Source organism: Pseudoliparis swirei, chromosome 4 (assembly GCF_029220125.1).
Source record: "Pseudoliparis swirei isolate HS2019 ecotype Mariana Trench chromosome 4, NWPU_hadal_v1, whole genome shotgun sequence".
NCBI lineage: Eukaryota > Metazoa > Chordata > Actinopteri > Perciformes > Liparidae > Pseudoliparis > Pseudoliparis swirei.
This window is the reverse complement of record NC_079391.1, coordinates 16,965,831-16,986,323: the sequence shown is the minus strand read 5'-3', so window position 1 is coordinate 16,986,323 and position 20,493 is coordinate 16,965,831. Positions and strand designations below refer to the sequence as shown.

The window sequence follows — 20,493 nt, the reverse complement described above, 5'->3', positions numbered from 1 at the left end:
CTTGGCTAGCTTATACCAATTTGAATTATTCATCCATGTGTTATCTACCTGTCACAACTCTATGCTGCCACCTACCCCCCCCCCCCCCCCCCCGCAAACCGGTACACCCCCTTGTTCCCTACCGTTGAGGTGTTGAATAATGGAGGCAATCTAAATAGCAAGCAGGTAGACAAACAGTCAAGCAGGTGTTCTCTGGAGAGTCCAAAGGAAGGATGTCCACCTGCAGACGGTATTTCTCGGTTGGGGTAATGTCCCAGAGCCACCACAGGTTCTCTCACACTGCATTTTATTTTACAGTTATCATGAAACACTTTTCATCATACGGGAGGCACGGAAAAGAACTGCCGCTCCGCGGAAGCCGGCTGCTCATGGGTAATGCATTTTGGATTTGCCAGGAATGGCATGAGACATTCAACTAAATCAAACCGTTCTCAGGGTTTGAGTCCATTCTCTAAGTCGTGTTCCTCCTCGGGTCCTCCCGTCCCAGTGGAGCCGTATAGCATCATGGGTCCCGCTCCTGAACCCAGCTGCTTCTGTTGCCGCGTGTCGGCGAGCGGACGTGCACTTGTCGTCTTATTAACTCAGCCATGTAGTATCATGTTTCATCTCACTTAAGAGCAGGGGCATCTGGATCAGCATTAAAAATTAACAAAGTACATGGCATGAAATGGCATTCGCTCAGTTTCTCTTATTAAATATTCATTTCTGTTTGGCCATGTTTGCGCCTCTTGCTGTTCTCTGGGAGCGTCCCCGCCATCCTGTTCACAAACTGCTGAGTTTGAATGGGGACTTGGAACCATCCCCGTTGTGTCTCTGGCAGACCTCGACTGTAAATACAAATACAGTGATTGTTTACAAAAACCAAAACATTATTCTTAAGTGTTGAAAAGAAGGCTAGAACAACACATTCAACCAACATTTATCCGGATGCATTTTTAGGCGTGAAACGCATTGTTCTTTGACTAAGTAGACATTATAGTCACAGCGGCAATATCCTTTATGGCTCCTCTGCTTATCTATTCCGAGTAGGGAGTTTGTCTTTTGGCAAAGGGTCAGAGCCACTTCAACACATTTCCTCTCTGTGTAAATTGCAGCAAGTGAATGTTTTTAATTTTGAGCAAGCAGGTCAGAGCCAACAAAATGAAATAAGACCATACTGAATAATACGAGTTGATTTTTGTACTTGTCTCTCAAATCTCTGCTCATTTGCTGCTAACCTTTGATACAAATGGCTTATATTAATCACTAAAGACCAGTGGAACCTTTTAATTAAGGCCGACGCAGTAAGAAGACGTTCCTCTGCAATGTTTCTCAGGATGTATCTTCAGCCTAATGGAGCGATCCCAGAGTGGCTTCAAGCACCGGGAAAGCAACAGACAATTATGTAATTGAAAAGGGCTTAAAAATAAGAAGCGAGCTATTATGGACTTCATACATTGTATCTGTGTGTGTGTGTGTGTGTGTGTTTGTTTGTTTATTTATCATGAACACATTTCAAAGATTGCATTCCTTTGGGTTTTTAGCCGAGGTAGGCGTTTCCTCTTTCTCTCTCCTTGTTTTGTTTTTAAATTCACAGTATCACACATTTATACAGTTCATCTTTTCTCTGTCAAACTCATTTGTAAGGTTATATTTAGTCTTGTCGCCTCAGAATTGTGGGCAAATTTGGCAAGATCAGTTTGTTATTGACTTGGCCAAAATAACCCTTAATTACTGGTCCTGCCATGAGAGAAGCACAGATCAATCGATTTTGTCCTCAAGTTGCAATTCAAGACCATCCGATATGAAAATAGTCCTCCTGAAATTCAGGTAGTTTTTGTCCTATTCTATGTCTAATGGACTGCATATTCAACCTTACGACTGCCGGCAGGGCACTCGTTCCCCCCAAAAAAGCCTTATTCAACCCGGTCTACAAGCTGAGATCTGGTTGCAAATATGAAGTTAAATATCAAAGATCACATAAAGGCTCATCCGGTTAGTACATACAATGTATATAGTGTAATTGATACATTTTTACATTTTATATCAATAGATTAAAAAATACCTCCATTTTGACTACGCCTCCCATAATCAATACATTTCATTCATACCCGAGTCATCCTATGGTTATAATACCAATAAAACATGTTCTAATCAGCATACAGTTACAATGATAATACTCATTAAGTGTTCATACAGGGACAGTGACTTTGTTCTATGTCCTCCATTGAATGTCTGCATCAGCCAAAATCCATTCATCACTTTTCAGATAACAGACAAATTAGTGAATTGTGACACAAACTAAAACGTATAAAAGAGGGTGGGGATCGAGGTGCTGTATAACAAGTCTTTCAGGTTGAGTATGAATAGTGAGCAAACGGTAAGCATTATATCCATGAGTGAGGGTTGTTTCATTGTGATGAATAATCCCAGATTATTAATGCAGCATAGCTAATGAAGCTTCAATGTCTGCCTTTTGAATTCGAAGCTTTAATATGTTTCCCTGACATCCGAAGGCTTTGATTGCAGTCTTCGTGCTAACTGTCTGGTATACTGGGGGCGGGAGAGGAGAGGAGGCCGTCCTCTTCCAACTTCATCAAAAGGGAGGGACCAGAACGTGCCGTGCGCTGCAGCACGATTGCAATTCATTGTAGGACAAATTGTCTTTTGACCCGTGTCGTGAAAAAATATTCACACGCAGTGACTAATTTAAAGTCTGAGAAAATAGATTTAAATGTTTCAAGCTTGACTTGTGATGTGTAAATGATTTGAATGGTTGGAGAAAGAAGCCTTATTATTCACAAGTGCAATTCATAGACGGCCACGGCTGTGAATATGGATCAAAGCACATTTACACTTTTTTTTAAAGTGTGACGGACCGGATCTGTACACGGGCAAAATCAGGATGGCAATACATGCAATGAAGGCTGTAATATTATATTCCATTTAGGTGAGCAAACTAAGGCTCTGACCTCTGATATGAATATGAGACATGGAATATTAATGCCATTGGTGACTCGAATCACTTACCACTGCCAGAACATTATGACACGATCCCCATGAACGAACACGTCTTGAGATTCTGTGATTCGACTCCGCTCGGTCTCTGCTTTTGATGAGGCCGTTATTGTTTCATAACAATGGCACTGTGTGTTTTTTAACTATAAACGCATACAATAGCTCTCTTTGGATTGTACCATTGCTTTATATTTGGTGTAATGCTTTCTGTTGTCTCTGCTGACAATAAAATGTCTGAAATAATGCTTCCCTCAAAGATCACTAACGAGCTGTTCTTCTTCCTTCTCTTGTTCGCTCTGTCTGTTTCTCTCCCTTTCTCCTCTTTCTTTTTCCTTAATTCTATGCTTGCATCTAATGTTTGGCTGCATGATCTGCCTTCATGTTTGCTCCAGAACAGAAACCAAAGGTTAGTATGATATCCTTCCACCCTTTAGTTGCCTTTCTCCCTAGTTTACATTACGTGTTTGGGTTGTCCCCAGACTTAAAGTAGGACCGTATGAAAAATGTCCATAATCGGTTGGATTTGTTTCCATTTTCCATGTATTTCTGTGTTTTACAATCTCGGGACATTTTATCATCATAAAGAGTGGTAGATGAAAATGATTTCAACAATGTATTCCAAAACATAATGAATCCAATGTAAGACAAAATTGCACTCGTTTGCTTTATGAAAAGAAGTGCTTTAATACAGTAACAGACAACATATAAGATAACATTAAAACAGGAATATTTCAAAAAACACATTCCACCGTTTTGAAAAAAATAAGTGCTGTAAATGTAGCTGCATGTCTCTTGCACTCATTGGCTGTGGCTCCCCATCTGGTCCAGATAATATTCCTGCTCAATGAAGCATGTACTACATTTACCGTCAACACTGATGGCACATTCACAAAAAAGTGGGTACATTTTCCCTTTTTATAATCCAGATTGTAGTTAAATTCTTATTTTTTTAAAATCTACTCTGGCTATGCAGGGGGAACAAATGAGACCTCAGCCTGATTTTTCTAATCTCTCAAACTGGAGTACTAACACGCAAGCTTTTCCCGCTGCTCTTCCTTCCCAGGACTATTCGTCGCCCCGGGTGTAGAGTTGACCTTGGGATAACGAAGCCCCCTTTCACACACGTCGTTAACCCAGGGTTCACGCTGCTCTTCAACTAGCCGTGGGTTAAATGTCCGTTGACTAACACGTGACTGATGTTTACGCTCCAGAATGACGACCAACGGGCCCTCGGCTTGTCAGGGCTCGCCCACTTTGGAGTGGCAGTGTGGAAGCGTTCTTAGCCGAAGTGCAGCGCGGAAATCTTGCATTGATTTAATTCACCTTGTACGTAGTTTATTTTTTGTTGAACAATCAATGTGAACTTCTTCTGCTTGCACTGTTTCAATCCAGCGAGGCCGTTTAGTCCGGTTAGCTCTATTAGAGAGTATTGTGTGGCACGTGGAGGGACTGCGTTTCACTCGTGTGCATTTCCTTCACATCCTTAAAGATGAGTGTGTGATCTGTGTTCAGATTTTGACAGGAAGCTACTGAATAGGTGATTGTGTTGGTGGCCTTGCTGTGAACTTTTAGCAGTGAAGCAAATTAATAGGTATTGACTTTTCTGTTTCTTTCATTTGGTATGGTCTTCATCGTCTCATGATCGCCTCGCACTATTTATTCATTGGTTAGTGTAACCTAGATTAGTCCTCATTTCTATGGTGTGTTGATACTCAGACACAACTTTACAATTGTCATTATGTTGGATTGAACCTCCTTTAGGATGTTCATAATAATATTTACATGGTGGTGTCAATTATTTTGCATTGAAAAGCTCCCCCCATCCTGCTGAGGACTTCTAATGGAAAGAAACTCCCAAAAATGAGGAATATTGAGCATTCGTCTTCCTGGAAGGGCTGCAGTGTCGCAGTAATTAGTAGATATTTGCATTATCGATAGAACTGATTACTTCTCTGAAATCCATACAATTTGAATCTCTAACATTTGATGACGCAAGGGCGAGAAAGAAACACTACTGTTACTTGTTTTGCTCCCTAATTTTAAGTAAAAAGGGAGACACAAATCTAGTGAGTGGACGCCCGGAGGGAATGCTGTCAGCTCTCGGATTGTTCAGTATTTACTGTGACGTTCCCTCCGGAGAAGCTCTGTGTCAATAGATGGAGATCAAACATGTACGGCAGGCCTATTCAACTAGCGGCCCGTTTGAGTTTAACTACGGCCCGCAAGACTGCCTGCAAATCACTATAGCTTGGTAAGAAAAATTAAACTGACGGACACGCCTCTTTTATACATTGAGACATCTAACCCAGAGCCACCCCCCCCCCCTCCCCCGTCAACAATCCTTCTCGGCTCGCGCGCGACTCTCACTAGCACCCCCCCCCCCCGTCAACAACTCTTCTCGGTTTTATGCCAGCTCGCGCAACGCTCAGCTGTGATGCTCGCACAGGTGATTTGATCAATATTCTGTGCGGCCCTCACACCCCCCGTGATTTTCTTATTCGGCCCACTTGCTACTGAAGTTGAATAGCCCTGATGTACGGCATGCTTTCCTCCCGATGTTTGCAAAAGAGGGGGAACATCACAGAATGTGTTGGAGACACTGGCGGGTTGGAATTGAGCGATATGTGAAATCATTTTTATTAAAGGGATTAAATATGTTATGTCTTTTTGTACCTAACACCAGTGAATTTACTTTCTCTTATGTCTTACATGAAGTTGAACCAGTGGAAAACACACTAGTCGAGGGCCACAGTTTTAGTTCTGGAATATAAAACAAACGACAAACAAATGGCAACGCTATATCAGGCTTTGGCTAGACCAGTGGTTCTCAAACTGTGGGGCGCGCCCCTCTAATGGGGCGCAGTAGTACTACAGGTGGGGCACAGGAGGAAATGGAGAAATATATTACACAAGTTCAAAGTACACGGACATAAAACTAAGTCGTTAATAAATACATGACGAAATGCCTGATCTTCCGTGTACATGTTACGCCGTTAACAGGTTACGCATGTAAGATGGCCAATTCTTGGCGTTTTGCCAAAAGCCAATCTCCGTTAGATCGGCTTTTCCGCTGTTGCCCTTCAAAACAAAAGCTCAACATTGAGCATGAATTGAGAGTGGCTGTATCAAACCTGCAACCCTGTTTAAAAAAAGATTTGTAGTGGAAAGCTCATTGCAGCCACTAATACCGATGACACACTGCACTCATTTGGTTTTGCACAGGTTGCACATATGTTATTGTCTTGAAAATATATCCAGTGCCAAACATGTTAATTGTAGTCCGAGTAAGCTGGTTCTTTGCCAGTGTGCTTTTTTTGCATATAATATATATATGTATTAGGGCTGTCAATCGATTACAATTTTTTAAACTTATTAATCGCACATTTTGAAATTCATTAATCGCGATTAAAAGTTTGTTTTTCTTTCTTTTCTTTTTAAAGACAAAACTTCACAGAGCTGTGTTTCAAAGAGGCTTCTACCTATAAAGTGCAGCGAGGTATTTAATACCGTGGATGATAAATTGTTTAAGTGAAACATCCAGATTAGTTTAAAAAAAGAAGTATATTTGAGACCCCATTGGTCCTGTCATCTTTAACATTGAACAGCAGAACCAGTGGCCTTGGTAAACTGACTGACATTCAAATATGTCACGTTAACCCTCTGGAGGCTGGGCTCATTTTTTCGATTTTACAAAAAAAAGTAAATTCACCTTTAAAAGGCGTTTGCATATGACACATGTCCATGTGTTATACATCAAACATTCCAGAACAATCTCAGCTCTATACAATGAGGCTCAGTTGTCCTCGCGCCGTGTTCTCTGGTTCTCTGAATCATGGTGAAGGTTTTGTGTGACGAGTTCTTTCCGCGCCGCGTCACCCGACACGTCGCCCGACACGTCGCCCGACACGTCTTTAACTCTTCTCGTTTTTATAATTTATTAAATGTTTAAGCAAATATACATACGGTATACATTTTTTAAATAAAAAATAAAAATAAAAACCTTGTGTGGATCGTTGTTACTGTATTATATTATATCGAATGGTTAGTTTTTGTCTCACTGTCAGATGAGCTATATGTTTTGTTCTAAAAAGCATCATTAGCATCATTATCACAGAAACGTATCGTCTACATACGATTGTTACTGAGTGTTAACTGGGTGTTTGGGTCGTGTCGGATTTAAATGTTCGACATAGGGCTGCAACAACGAATTGATAAAATCGATTATTAAAATAGTTGGCAACGAATTTCATTATCGATTCGTTGTGTCGCGCGATTATTACGGCACTCAATAAGTCGCGGAGTATAAAAAAAGTTGAGCGCAGAGCGGCGCAGGAGAAACCAGAGCAGAGGGAGAGGACAGACGGAACGCTGCGTTGTGAGAGCCAATCAGCGCTGAGCTGCTCCGCTGTTGATGAATCTAATTGGCTGCTGCTGCTCTCATGGCGCTGGATGCGGAAGTCCTTCACGTAGTCGGAGTGATATTCACGGAGCTGTGTGCGCCTACGGGTGATGTTATGAACCCAGACACCAGGGCGCTACGACGTGTGTGGCATTTCCACAAGAAGTATAATGTAGAAAAAGTGGTTATTTATTCCGTGGCGGATAGCTGAACATATTTGTCCATGGAGAAAGGCAACGGCGATAAGCCACGCCCCCTCACCGTATGAGGCGTTTAACCCATAAATAGCCAACTCAGGTGAGTATACCGCTGTCGGTCTGTTTGTCACGGGTTCATCCACATGCTGACTAGTGAACAGGGTTCATCCACATGCTGACTAGTGAACAGGGTTCATCCACATGCTGACCAGTGAACAGGGTTCATCCACATGACCAGTGAACAGGGTTCATCCACATGACCAGTGAACAGGGTTCATCCACATGCTGACCAGTGAACAGGGTTCATCCACATGCTGACCAGTGGATCTCCAGGACCTTTCCATGATTTTAAACCAAATTTCCATTATTAAACATTTTGTGAAAACTGTGTATACATGAACAAGTGAGAAGATGTAGTATATAAACTAACAATGAGAATTCCAAAGCACACCGTATATATTCCGTGTAAATTAACATTTGAATATAACAAATTTGCATTACTTTTCCAACATTTTGGGATTTTATTTTTTTCAATTACTTTTCTAGGCCTGCTAATAGCCATTTACAAATTCCATGACTTTTCCAGGTTTTCCATGACCGTACGGACCCTGTTTTGAATAAAGGGTTGAAAATTAGTGTTTTTGTTTTTTTATCCGATTAATCGAAAAATTAATCAACAGATTAATCGATTATCAAAATAATCGTTAGTTGCAGCCCTAGTTCGACACTACTTTCTCTACCGAACTATGCATGAGATATTGCTTTAATACCTGGGTCTACATATGTAGTAACAAGTGTGTGAAATGCCAATTGACACTTGAGACCCCCTGAAAGCATAAGCAGCAACTTTTTGAGGGCCACCATCATTATTCAAATTGCTAAACATTTATTCACAAAAATGATAGCAGACCTTTTATTTCCTGTGTTTTTTTTAATTGAAACCCTGCTTATTTCTGGGAAGGCCTCCTACGAGAGAGTTGTTAGCAATGTTAACCTTTCTAACCTGATGGCTTGCATCCATGAAGTCTTATTGAGTCTTTGAGGAGAATTATTAAACGTATCAAGTAAAAGGGACCCCCCCCCCGCTGGCCACCAGGTATTTTGCACAGTAGATGTCGTAACTCATCTTGGCTAATTTGCTTCCACCATGAGCTTGATACAGGGTTTGGAATAAGCTTTTTCCGGCATTTTGCTGGTGTAAGCATCCAATTTATTTCTTCCCTCTAAAATATATATATTTTTATTATGTGGAGACAAATGCATTTGTCAAACTTACATTTTACTAAATTGGTATATTTTTGCATGCTAGCATTCATGGTCTCAGCAGGGGTACCTTAATTTACATCTGGAATAAACCAGCTTTTTCTTTCCATCTCAGAGAGGGCAGCGAGATGGATTCATCGGCATAGTGCTGGGGAAATGAGCATGAAGAGAGCTGCCCTTTGCCAGGGCTTTTTTTTGGCTAATAAATAACATCCAATTAGACGAAACTCTCAAAGATCACAAAATCACTTTGCCATTTCTCTACAGGATACAGGCATTTGCTAATAACCTCCCTCTTTTCCAAAAGTCACAGCGCTGCACGATCAGAGGCAGCAAGGCGTAGAAACTCGATGGGTGTTGGCGGATGCAAGTGTTAAAAATTGAGAAATAATTCTGTTCAGAGCTTTATTTTCTACTCCCTTTTATAGCCTGTGATTTTTGTGATTGAAAGAGGCTTCAACGTCTTAATGCAAACATTAAAAGATCTCTCTGATGGGATTAAGAGCGCATTCATCAGCGGCTGATGAAATAACCTCTGCTAATTCACATCGTGTGTTAAAGGCTGACACTGCTGGTGGCCAACATTATATTACTAGTAGTGGTACTGCAGTGGCTTTTGCTGGGTACTGCACATCATTTTCAGGTCTCTAATATCCTAATAATTACAAACTTCCTACCAAATATAATTCACAAATACATTTAAATATATATAAATGTATATCTATGTGTTTGTGTATATATATATCTGTATATATGCAAACACTCAATCTTTCTACTAAAACCAAATTGTTTGTGTATATATATATTTATGTGTGTATATATATGTGTATATATTTATAGCAGCCCAGCGGTTGGTAAATAATTGCATTAGTTTGTTGTGTTGTCACATTGATACCCTAATTTTGCCTTACACCAATTACTAGTGTTCATGTTGTACTCCTTAATATTTATTAGTTGAAAACCTTTTGTTAACATAATTTTTATTAATGGATTTTAACTTTGATGACCAACTAATCATTGCGCGTTGTTTTAAAGTGTTATGTGTCACAGACGTCCACGATAGTGCTTGTTAAGTGTAGTTCAGCATGAAAGCCTCAATAAAAGTCAGTTTTTAATGAATACATTGTTAGAAGTGAGGGCATGGGTATTAAAAACCTTGGAGCAGGATGCTTCACAAGTGCCCCCCCTTTGTATGTCCCCTGCTGTGGCAGTGAGGCCTGTGTTCTCAGTGGCTCTCCAGATCTATGTAGCCTGTCAAAGAGAACGTTGAGGAAAGACAGAGCGGACAGCTTTGTCGTGACGTGAAACTCAGACCCATAATGGATCATTCAAACCCATGCTTCTCCTCTGCTACAATAACCCCCAGATTTGCCACCAAAGTGGAGCCACTTTAGAAGACCATGTGGCGATGGTTAATAGGTCTCCTGAATTCAAGGTGGGTGGATTTCTTAGAACCGCAGAAGATTTTGTGGTCTGCTGGGTGGAGAATGGTGGGCTTTTGAATCGCAATGAGACAACAAAAAATCAGCTGAGGAGGCTGTGGACACCAAAGGGGAATTATTAAGACATTGAAGACGAGAAGAGGTGCGGCTCAAAGGATAAAAGACAGGGTAGTAGGTGGCCTTTTTTCGAAGAAAAAGAAATCAAATGCCTGAAGAAGGCTCGAAGAAAAAGTCAAGAGTTTTATATTGACGTCCATCATTTGAGTCGTCTTGAGCTCATAATAAGCGTCCCCGCAGCACTCGGGTGACACTGTAACGTGATGTATCGGTTCGACTTGATCAGTTGGATGTTCCTGTAAGTTAGCCTCTATAATTAGCTGCTAAAAGGACTCCCTTATGCAGCAGAACCAACCACTGCATGTCTGAGGCTGACAGCAGGGGGTCCAGCCTCACACTGTTGTCTCATTAGCATTGCTTTTCCCCGCTACATATCCGCTCGCATCAAATGGACTTTCTCTCAGTCTTCTCCCATTCGGTGTCTCTTTTAGGCTTTTGCTGTGACATTTTGAAGAACATCATTAGTTCTATAATGACATTTCATGGGGCTGCAGAAAATGTGTGCCATTGTGAGAGATCTCGTCAAATGCATAATCCATAAAGGCTATTTTCATTGTTGTTGAAAGGGAAGCTCTGGTTCCATGGCTTTTTATTTTAATTTATATATATATATATATACAAGGGTGCACATAACTGGTACGCATGGGCGAAAAATAATCAACAATGTGTAATGCCACTTGTGTTACTTCGCGCCTTTGCGTACTTGACCGATCTGATATTGGTCGTCTCTACAGCAGCATGTCATCATTTCTGTCTCTACGTGTCGCGTTAACACTTCTCCGCTCTCCGTCTCGTGCGCCGTACAGCTCCGATGCCGGTGCGCGCACACAGGTGAGCACACTCCCACTTGCACCCCCCCCCCCCTGTAGGTGGACGTCACAAAAGATGACGCTACATATGGAGTGAGTACCAAACACCATCTCCCGGTACTCACCTGAGGAACTCACTGAACAAGTTATGTGCACCCCTGTGTGTATATATATAGATAGATAGATATGTCCAAGAGATTCAAACACATCCTAGTGAGAAATGGCTTTATGTGTTGGTAACATGCACCATACTTTTTTTGGAGCAATCACTGACGCATATTACGAAACAGTCTTTGGCTCCCATCTCGTTTTTTATGTGTGGTTAACCTTCTTCAGTTTTTCAGGTTTCCTTTTACCCCCCCCCCCCCCCCCCCATTGTTTTTTTTCTTTCTCTCTTCTGCCACAGTTTCTCAAGCATCAGCACCTCACTCTATTCCCAATTTGTGTTTTTATGTTCTCATATCAACAAAGTAATGGGTTGGCTCGTTAAAAACGTATTTGCTTTCCAGACTTTATTCTTCTGTGGTGATTTTTCATCCACACGTGTAGGTTTGTGTATGCGGGGGCGGGGTGGTGGTTGGGGGAGTGTTGGAGTGTTGAAGGGACAGGCGCGGGTATGTTTTCAACAGCCCCGGGAGGAAAACAGGGAAATGCCAAATGACTTCGGACATGGATGATTTAGGCTGCCATCAATCCACTGAATGACTTGGGAAATGTTAAGGTGGGCTTAAGAACTGTTCACATTGGACTGATGCTGTCACACAGTGAAATGAAATGGAGATCATAATGCCTCATACCTGATATGACAAAAAAGACTAATTTTAGCACACATGCAGGCGCACACACATTCGCATTTGGAGGCCATTGGTAGCTCTTCAAGAGGCCTTTAGAGGGCACTACTCCACTGAGAATAGAGCGCAGGCAGAAAGCATCCCCACAAGCCAGGACATAGTGATTAACAGAGGCTTTCGACTGAATATTTTTGATTTGGCTTCAATAATCTCAGTCCAGATTTGGCGGATCCATTTTTAAATGTGTGAACTTTCATGTCCTCTGTTGGGCGTGTCGGTTTCTTTTTCGTGAAAAAAAGCAATCGACTAGTATGCTGTCAACATAGCAGTCGATGATACTCACGCAGGCGCAATTCAGCCGGTTAGATTAAGAAAAAGATCTTGGTGGAGCAGGAACACGGAGGAGACAAAATGTCTAATGAAGTCTGTTAATTTGCTGCCATCAGAATGAAAGTCTCCGACTAATTATGGCCCTGGGTCATCTAGTCAGATCACAGAGAGAGGTGGCCCTGCATGGTTCACTTTGATTAGCTCACTCACAACACAGACCCTCTCTTCATTACTCTGATCTCCCTCTCTCTCTCGCAACTCACTTGTACCACTGGTGTGTGTGTGTGAACGGGGACAGTCGAGCTGCCATGTCCCGGTGTTGGTCCGAGTTTGTGCATTAGGCGAGACAGGCCGGAGGTTGTGGAAGTCTCTAGAGCGCTCTGTTGGGCGACTGAAGTTCAGGCCTCAGCTGGATCAGAACGGCGAGTCAACAGGCGAGCGGCGCGGACGCTTTGACTGTTCGTCTCTCCTCTGTTGACTGGAGAGTTGACAGATGTGTCGGAACGGTGGATTTGTTCACTTGCTGCAGACAGCCCCCCTCCTGTGCATCAGCTGTCTCAGAGCGGATTCAGCTTGAGGCGTGCGTGTTGCGCGCCCCTCGTATTATCCGTGCTACAGAGACTCCCCTAATAGCAGTGATTTAAACTTTACCTGCATGACTGATTATTGTGGCTATTGTAAACACCGGTGATTTAATTACCCTTTTAAGACTGCTGGCCTCTCAACTTTCCCCCTCGCCATGTGCTTGTGTATCTGGTTTCTCAAGGGGGGGGGGGGGGTCGGATCACTACCACATGCCATAAATAATAGTCTCGTAAGGGAAAAGTCAGCTGACAGTGTCATATCTCCTCAGGAAGTCAGACTGTTGGAAAAATAAGGGATAAAGTGACAGGCAAAATAAAGACACAAACAGTGTGTGTGTGTGTGTGTGGCGTTTTTACTGATTAGGAATCCATCCTGATGAAGTGTGAGTGTAGAGGGGTTAGGAGGAGGTGATTTGGGGGGGGGGGGGGTGAGGTGTTACTTTCTTGTCTCTGAGGCCTGCCTGTCATGTACATCATCAGTCATGCTCTTTCACAACAGTCTTATCCACCATTCCCTTTAGTGCTTTGAAGGCACAATTCACTGATACTGCCTTGTGGGAAGAGCTGTGGGGCATGTCTGCTGTTACACATTGCCATAATTTTGCAGCAGAGATGAGCTCAAAAGCAGTTGGTATTATTCCGCCTGAGAGGATCACTCTTTAAAATGCCCAGCTTTGCGCCCTCGTCTCACTCCGGAACTAAACACCCCGTTTCTTTTCACGAGAAAAATAATAAGGCGTTTTTTCTTTCTTTTAAGCCCCAGGACGACTTCTCCTTTTTTGTTCTTCCAACAAAAGACATGATCACAAATCGACACATTTATTTTTTGCATGATGCAGAATACCGGCCCGTGTGATGCACTGCGGACTCCCCACTGCGCTGCTCTCACAAGTGTCGCCTTATCTTCCCCACTTCCTGGGTGGTAGTGCAATCTGATAACGACAACAGTCGCCGCTCCTTCTGATTGATTAACCGGTGACCTCTGACCCCCTTGTGGGAGATTTTAATTGGCTGATGTATAATGAGCAGGCTTCCGTGAAGAAGCGCTGTTTTAAGGCCAGGGAGACTGTGGGCTGACGTTGGAAGGTGGCGATCCAATTAGCTGATTTAACTGATAACACACACCAGGTGTGGTGTGTGTGTGTGTGGGTTCACTATCTGCTGTACGACAGAGATGGATGCAGCCCTCGCAGTATTATGTGAGGATGATTCATGGATTATACGACCCAGCCAAGTAGGTTTATATGCACTGCAACAAGGTGGTTAAGGCTCGGCGGCGGTGGTGTGTTTTCTCGTGCGCGACGTGTGTGTGTGTTGGTAGAATAAATGAGATTCTGTGAGGTTATATGTGATGATGAGTAGATTAATACAACGTCTTCATGCAGGAGGCTTTTGAGGGGCCAGCTCCTTATATTGCATCCTAATACGTGATAACATCAAATGCAAGATTGTATTCCCATCAGAATATATACTTGAGTTATTTATGCAAATAAATAGTATATATATAAATATGTTACTCTTGAAAATCTGCTGACCTGCACTCGTATACTTTAGAGACTTAAGTAAAGTGGCTTGCATCATCACTTGTTGAACATATACAAAAAAACTGAAGTGTTTTGGCACATGATGCGAAGCCATTTCCAAACTGTTGAGACCAAATTTGTTTTCTTTCTGTTGATTGGTTTCGTATCCGTCATTTAAAAACGTAAACCTACATTTTTAAACGACCCTTAAAGTTTGAACATATTTAACCTAGTGTGATACAGCATACTATAGTTTCAACACTGAAGTGAAGCTGGAGAGTATAATAACAATAATACTTTCACAGACTAAATGAATTGTAGCCAAGATATTTATTGTATTGCTGCGTCGCTTCTAACAACTATCTATAGAGCGTATTCACTCACGTGACCACAACAAACTGGCGGCCATGTTGGGGTCCCACCACGGCATTGTTTTGCTTGTTTGTATGCCGCTCTTCCCTTAGAAATGACCATTATATCCTGAAGGAGACACGATTTCAGTTCAAAGCGGTGTGCCTTGTGATTATGGTTCTGTGCCTCATTGTTGGATGTGGGACGAATGATTCAGAATATGGGTTTATCAGCTCAACAAGACGGGCTATTACTTCAACTTGTCATCTCCTTCGGCTTCACTCGGCGTCTGAGCGTTAGGACTGTTCTCACGTGTTTCTGTTGATACATCGGGTTGTGGGCACGTTTCCATTGACACACTCGTCAATAATCTCTTTTTGCTTTTTTCGCCGAGCGAAAATCAATGTTTCACTTGCGCAAAAGGAACTGTGGATGGAAACTTGGGAGGAAGCCATGAACATGGCAACTCCTTCGGGCGATGTCTGCCTTTACTCTGTGATTCATTTCAAGGTAAAATAAAACACTGGCTCCATGGGAACAGCATCAGCACGGCCAGCCAAACAGTCACTGCTGGTCCTGAAGGAGCTGGAAGCGGCTTCATCCAGACACTCGTCTTGGAGGCGGAGCTGTGTGACTACGGATCATATATGAACCCAGACACGGGGCGCTTGATGTTCCCACATTTGTGGTATTTCCACAACAAGTATAACGCAGCAATAGTTGTTAATGTCCCATGGTCGATAGTGGAAATGAAAACTGTTTTACAGGAATGTGACCGGGCTATGTGCTGGTAACTAGGGGTAACTAGCGAATTAACCACAAAGTGTTGAGCGAGTAAAATCAGGTAAAAAGCGTTGCAAATATTCAATTCCAACCTCTGAAATCTTTCTTTGGTAATGCAGAAGGACATGAGGTTGCTGGGCTCTCGCATAATCAAACAGCGGACACGATAGCCAGGTCAACTTCTTCTGACATTTTATAAGTGGGACCCCAAGATGGCGCGATTGAGATTCTGACGTCACGTGAATACGCTCTATATATGTCTATCTATGAAAATATGCCACCCATCTTTCTGTGGTGTGTTTCTAATATTACACGTTCATGTAATTGGTATTTTTTCTTTAGTTCTATTAAATCTAGTTGTTTCCTACTTTTAGATATCGTTAGTCATCTGCACTCTACTCATTTGTATCATCAGCCTTTCTTGTTTCTTTGTTGTGCCTTTGCTCTTTCTCCACCCGAGTCTCTGCGTGTTTCACGCCGCAGTGGGCATGATGCAGTCCTGTGAAAATGGATTTTCATCTCTTCATTCGCTCTTCTCTTCCCTTTTTTCCATGGTACACAATTCCCGTTGTCTTCCTCGTCTGTTCTTTTACGCCCCCCCCCCATCTCTCCCCTCTCCTCTCACGCACTGAAAGACTGAGGAGAGCGTACCAACAGAGGAGCCACGTAAGTTGGGAGGATAGCTGGGTGTGTGGGCGCATTTCTGCGTGTGCTGCTCCGTGCTGTGCGTGTACATGCTAACATTCTTTTCCGCGGGAGCTCCCAGCATACCTCTTCACTTTTTAATTAGATCCAGGATCCCTGAAAGAAGACCAAGCCCATGTGGAACAGTAGAAATGCCTTTCCTGTGGCTTCACCGCTTCCCTCTCCTCCGCCTCGCCTCTCACCATACACACTATAATTACAGCACCAGACAATTACCCAGCATACCCCTGGGATGCACATTTTGTTCTCTTAATCTGGTGTCTTAAATAATTAAAACCAACCATGAACTCCGTGGCTCAAGAGAGATGTGCATATCTGTCTTTTTTTTGCAGTTTTTTGTTTGTTTGTATTTCGTAATCCAGACCTCATATCTACCGAGAGCACACAGACCCACCCGCCCTGCTCCATGTGACCCAGAACGGATTTACCTTCACCTATAACCTGATTACTTTATGTGTAGCCTTGTGTTTACGGAAGAGCCATGGCTCACCCAAACCGTACTGTCAGTGGTGTGATCACAGCACTTTCCCATAATCCCTTTCTCCATGCTTCTCTCGCAGCAAGGCGTTCTGTCATGGCAGACTGTCATTAATCATTTTGAGATTTATGTAAACACACAAACAAAGGGGGAAAGGAAATGGAAAGCATGTTTGTGGTTTCCCCCTGGGGATGAATAAAGTCAAATTTAATCTGAATTTAAACATTTGATCATCTTTAACCCTTGTGTTGCTTTCGGGTCAATTTGACCCGATTCAATGTTTCACCCTCCTGTTACCTTTATATTTTCTAACATATTTTACCCTTGAGGTCAATATGACCCCAGCTATTAAAATCTCCAGAAAATTATAAGAATTAATAATGTTTTCCAAGTTTAAGTGTGAGGTACTTTATGTTTGTTTGTTGACTCCCGAAAGAACACCGACATTAAACATTGAATCGGGTCAAATTGACCCGAAGGCGACAGGAGGGTTAAAATGAGTACATTATCAATAAACAATTTTTCAAAAACAACCGGACCATTTCTACATTCCAGTCACTGCCGCCCTCTTCCTCAAGTTGTGCCTGAAACTGGAATAAAATATGTAAATCTCTTAATCTCGCTGTATCCAAATCTGTGTGTATCCATCCATATCCGTCAGCACTACAGGAAGTGCATGCATTTGTGTAAACATTACCATCATGTGTTGGTAATAATTCAGTGTTTCTGTCTTCATCAGCCAAAAAAGAAGAGGATCTGGAGGATAAGAAATACATAAAGAAGAGAATTAAAGAGCTCAAGGTGCTCGATCCCAAGATAGCACAGAATCTTTGTAAGTATTTGCACACACACACACACACACACACACCTCCATGAAACCTCATGCTACTGTGCACTGGGCATGGATTTCTTTTTTTTATCCACCTTAGTCACCTCCCGTATCTCTTAATAGAGGTTCCTTTCATGTTATAAAGTGACCCCCAGTGGAGCAATTTGGCAGGGAATGAGTTTCACCGTCGCTTGTTGCTATAGCAATTAAAACAAGACAACACCTGGCCATTGCTACCTGTGACTAACGGCTTCTAAAACAGAGCTAATTATCAATGTTAAGCACCCATTGAGGAACGTAACTCCCTCGCTCTCTCTCACACACACACACACACACACACACACACACACACACACGCTCTGTCATAAAATGACCATTTTAAAAGCACCCGGCATTAATGGGGATCCAGCTGATCTCTTAAGCACTCCCAGATTGAAGCACCTCATTGGCTTATATCAAGGGGAGCTGTGACCTTTGTTTCATGTATTAAAAGAAAATGAGACTAATCAGCCGGGTAACAGTGATAAATCACGCTGAGGAAATTCTAGAGCAGGAATGAGGAGGGGGGGGAGGGAAGAAAAAAGGGTTCAGTATGAGCTTTATGTGTTGAAGCATAGGAAGTAAAGAGTCTAAAGGCTTTGATTGAAGGCTAAGAGGGAGTACTGTATGTGGGGTTTTAATGCTGGCGCAGTGCAAATGTATTCCATGAAACGAGTTGGAATAACATTTTACCACTGAAGGTAGACGGCTCATTAATTTCACATTTAGACATATGTTTAGGAGAATAGTCAGTCAGACCTCCATTGAATGAAGCCAGTCGGTTGTTTTAATTTTGCTACCCAAACTTTGCCCGAAGACACATCATACATTTTTTTAACCAGTGCACTATAATGGTCTGTTAAGTCTAATTATCTCACATTTATATTACACTTTTCAAGTGATGGACAAAGCTGTTTTGGGGGGCAAACTGGCTTATTTTCATAATTGTATTTTGGAGAGTTATTCCTAGTTCTGCTGTGTCACTATGTCTGCAACTGTGTTTACACCACACTAACTCAAATACAGAACTCTTAAGCTGCAAACTTGGATATATAATACTCTTATCAACGCAGTATTTACCTTTAAGTTATCCCATTAACCTTCAAAGTTGTGCCTCAGATGGGACCACTGCCTCGACTAATGACTCCTGACAAGTCCCCAGTGGAACCATGGGCTTGATGATCTCACACTTTTTATGAAACTGTTTTATTTCTGGCTGACTTATGTACTGATGCATATGTAATGTCATTTCTCTTTTTGGTTCCTACTTAATGGCCATGTGTCCTTGAGCTGTTCTTTTTTTTTCATTCCACACTATTTGTTTTGTTTATTTTGTTATTTATTTTTGTTGAATTATGTTATACTTTTTGTTCCCTATTGTTATCGAGGATGACATTGCAATAATACCTGTAATTGCTGCTGAATGTTTTTATTATTTACCACAGCATTTGTTGCATTTTTTGTTTGTTTCTTTTCAGCCATCTTCCTGGGTTCCTTCCGTATGCCTTATCAGGAAATCCGCCGGATGATAGTGGAGGTGGATGAGGAGCAACTCACTGAACCTATGGTCCAGGTCGGGCAAGATTTGCATGAAGTTGTAAAATGTAGAGCTTCATTGACTTTTTCAGACATTAGTAGATCCACTTCTGAGACTGCCCATCTAAGAAAATGTCAGAGAAAAAAAAGGACTTAAAACTGTTCAAAAACCAATTTGTAAACCAAGATGACACTGACATTGCGGGCCTGATTTCGAATGGAAGGCTGTTTTGAGGCCTGGAAGCAGACGCCCTCAAAACTCACTGTCTCCAGCTTTGACCCAACTGGTCAGCGGGTCGTTGGCTACTGAGAGGAGTGTAAGGACAGAGAAGGTCAGCGGTGGAGGATGGGTCTAGCAAGCGATGAAACTGTAGAATAATTTCAGAGTCATACTGGGAGCCGGTGCCGGGAGGCTAAGAAAGGAGAAAGTGTTTTTTTATTGACCGACTGGGAATTCCAGCAAATAGGAAATTAAAGTAGTCTAAAGGGCTGGAATAAGTATACTATAAGTGTTGTCTACACAGACAATAATCCCTTAATTTATGTATTGACAACAGCAAAGCTGAACGCCACGACACACAGGTGGATTGCAGAATTAGCCGACTTTCCGTTCTCAATCAAATATCGGCCTGGAAAAGCCAATGGAGACGCTGACGGCTTGTCGCGAATGCCGCTGGACATGGAGCAATACATCCACACATGCACACAGGAAATGGAGCCCGAGGTGATAACAACAGTCACAGATGCACTGCAACTCGAATTCCACATGGTCTACATACGTCATGCTAAATTTAGATCAGCATATAGATGTCACCAAAAAAAATTTAAAAAGTGAATGGCTGACAATTTTCGCACCAGATGTTGAAGAGTAAATGTATTCCGGGGTTTGAGATGTGGTCGGTCAGGGCAAGCAGGGGTAAGCGGAGTTTAAACAAAAACACCAAGGTAAAACCTGGTCTCCTGATATAGACATTAAAGAATGAGTTTGGTTAATAGTTGTTCATGACAACACATGAATAATGAAGTCAATAAGGCAAATTCCATTAAATGTGAGTGATAAAAGTGGCATTATTTGTTTTGACTCCAGGCTTCGGAAACATATTTCCAACCCAATTTGAATGCATCAGACCAACATCTTTCTCTCATGGTGGCAGTATTTGTTTGGATGGCTGTTGGATTCAGTGGAAAAGGCGATGCAATCAACATGGCTCAAATAATTTTGCATTTATTCCTTTTTTCTGTCTATAAAAGCATTCCCTTTCAATGGTCTCTCTGCATATACATCGCCCAGAGTCTTGTGTTGGCTAATAAAATACATTT

At 42.1% G+C, this 20,493-nt stretch overlaps 1 protein-coding gene across 1 annotated transcript in view; it reads left to right on the top strand.

Annotated features, from left to right (window-relative positions):
- The window catches only part of LOC130192398 (protein diaphanous homolog 3-like), a 161,674-nt gene that overhangs the window by 51,074 nt on the left and 90,107 nt on the right, over nt 1-20,493 (top strand). Inside the window, exons 18-19 of the mRNA XM_056412368.1 lie at nt 17,509-17,601; nt 19,116-19,210. Coding sequence (XP_056268343.1) covers nt 17,509-17,601; nt 19,116-19,210 — 188 coding nt within the window. The remainder of the gene's footprint in view (nt 1-17,508; nt 17,602-19,115; nt 19,211-20,493) is intronic.